The sequence below is a fragment of the Egretta garzetta genome, unplaced genomic scaffold, assembly GCF_000687185.1.
Source record: "Egretta garzetta isolate BGI_Z169 unplaced genomic scaffold, ASM68718v1 scaffold986, whole genome shotgun sequence".
Taxonomy (NCBI): Eukaryota; Metazoa; Chordata; class Aves; order Pelecaniformes; family Ardeidae; genus Egretta; species Egretta garzetta.
The window spans coordinates 105,652-106,289 of record NW_009259903.1 but is presented as its reverse complement, the minus strand read 5'-3'; the positions used below and the strand labels follow the sequence as shown (position 1 = coordinate 106,289).

At 66.6% G+C, this 638-nt stretch overlaps 1 protein-coding gene across 1 annotated transcript in view; it reads right to left on the bottom strand.

Moving 5' to 3' along the window:
* Positions 1-638, bottom strand: part of LOC104127481 (myotubularin-related protein 5-like) — a gene marked incomplete at its 3' end in the record, with an annotated part of 66,798 nt that overhangs the window by 672 nt on the left and 65,488 nt on the right. Inside the window, 1 exon segment of the mRNA XM_035895677.1 lies at positions 36-269. Within this exon segment, the coding sequence (XP_035751570.1) occupies positions 36-269 (234 nt within the window).

Sequence of the window (638 nt, the reverse complement as noted above, 5' to 3'; positions counted from 1 at the left end):
GCCCCGCAGCCGAGGCCCCCGGCGGCCACGCTCACCTCCAGCAGCTTGGAGATGGCGTCGGGCTCCACGCGGCTGCGGTTGTCGTAGCACGGCCAGATGATCTTGCGCTTCGTCTGGGGGGCACTGGTGTCCTGCCGATCCGCCTCCTCCACGTGCTCCGGCTGCCCCTGTGCCAGCTCCCAGTCATAGGAGGGGCCCTCGGAAAGCGTCTCCTCCGTGTAGTAGTCCCACACCTTCAGGTTGGAAATGTTGCTGTACGGCCGCAGCACCTGCGGAGGGAGCAGGATTGAGCTCAGGCAGAGCAGGGGCGTCCAGGCAGGGTGTCCCTGGCCGTGCTGCAGGGACGATCTGCCCAGGGGGGACATTGGCCCCTTCACAACGAGGTCTCCCCACGGGCGATGCTTTCTGCCCAGTACCACGAGGCGGCTGAGGCTGGAAGGGCTGGTCAGGAAAAGGCCATTTGAACTGGAATCGTTTGGGTGGGAAAAGCCCTTGAAGCTCCCCCAGCCCAACCGCCCCCCTACCCCTGCCATCCCACCCCCAAACCCTGGCCCTCAGCACCGCCTCTGCCCGGCTGTTAAATCCCCCCAGGGCTGGGGACTCGACCCCTTCCCTGGGCAGCCCCTTCCCGTGCCTGA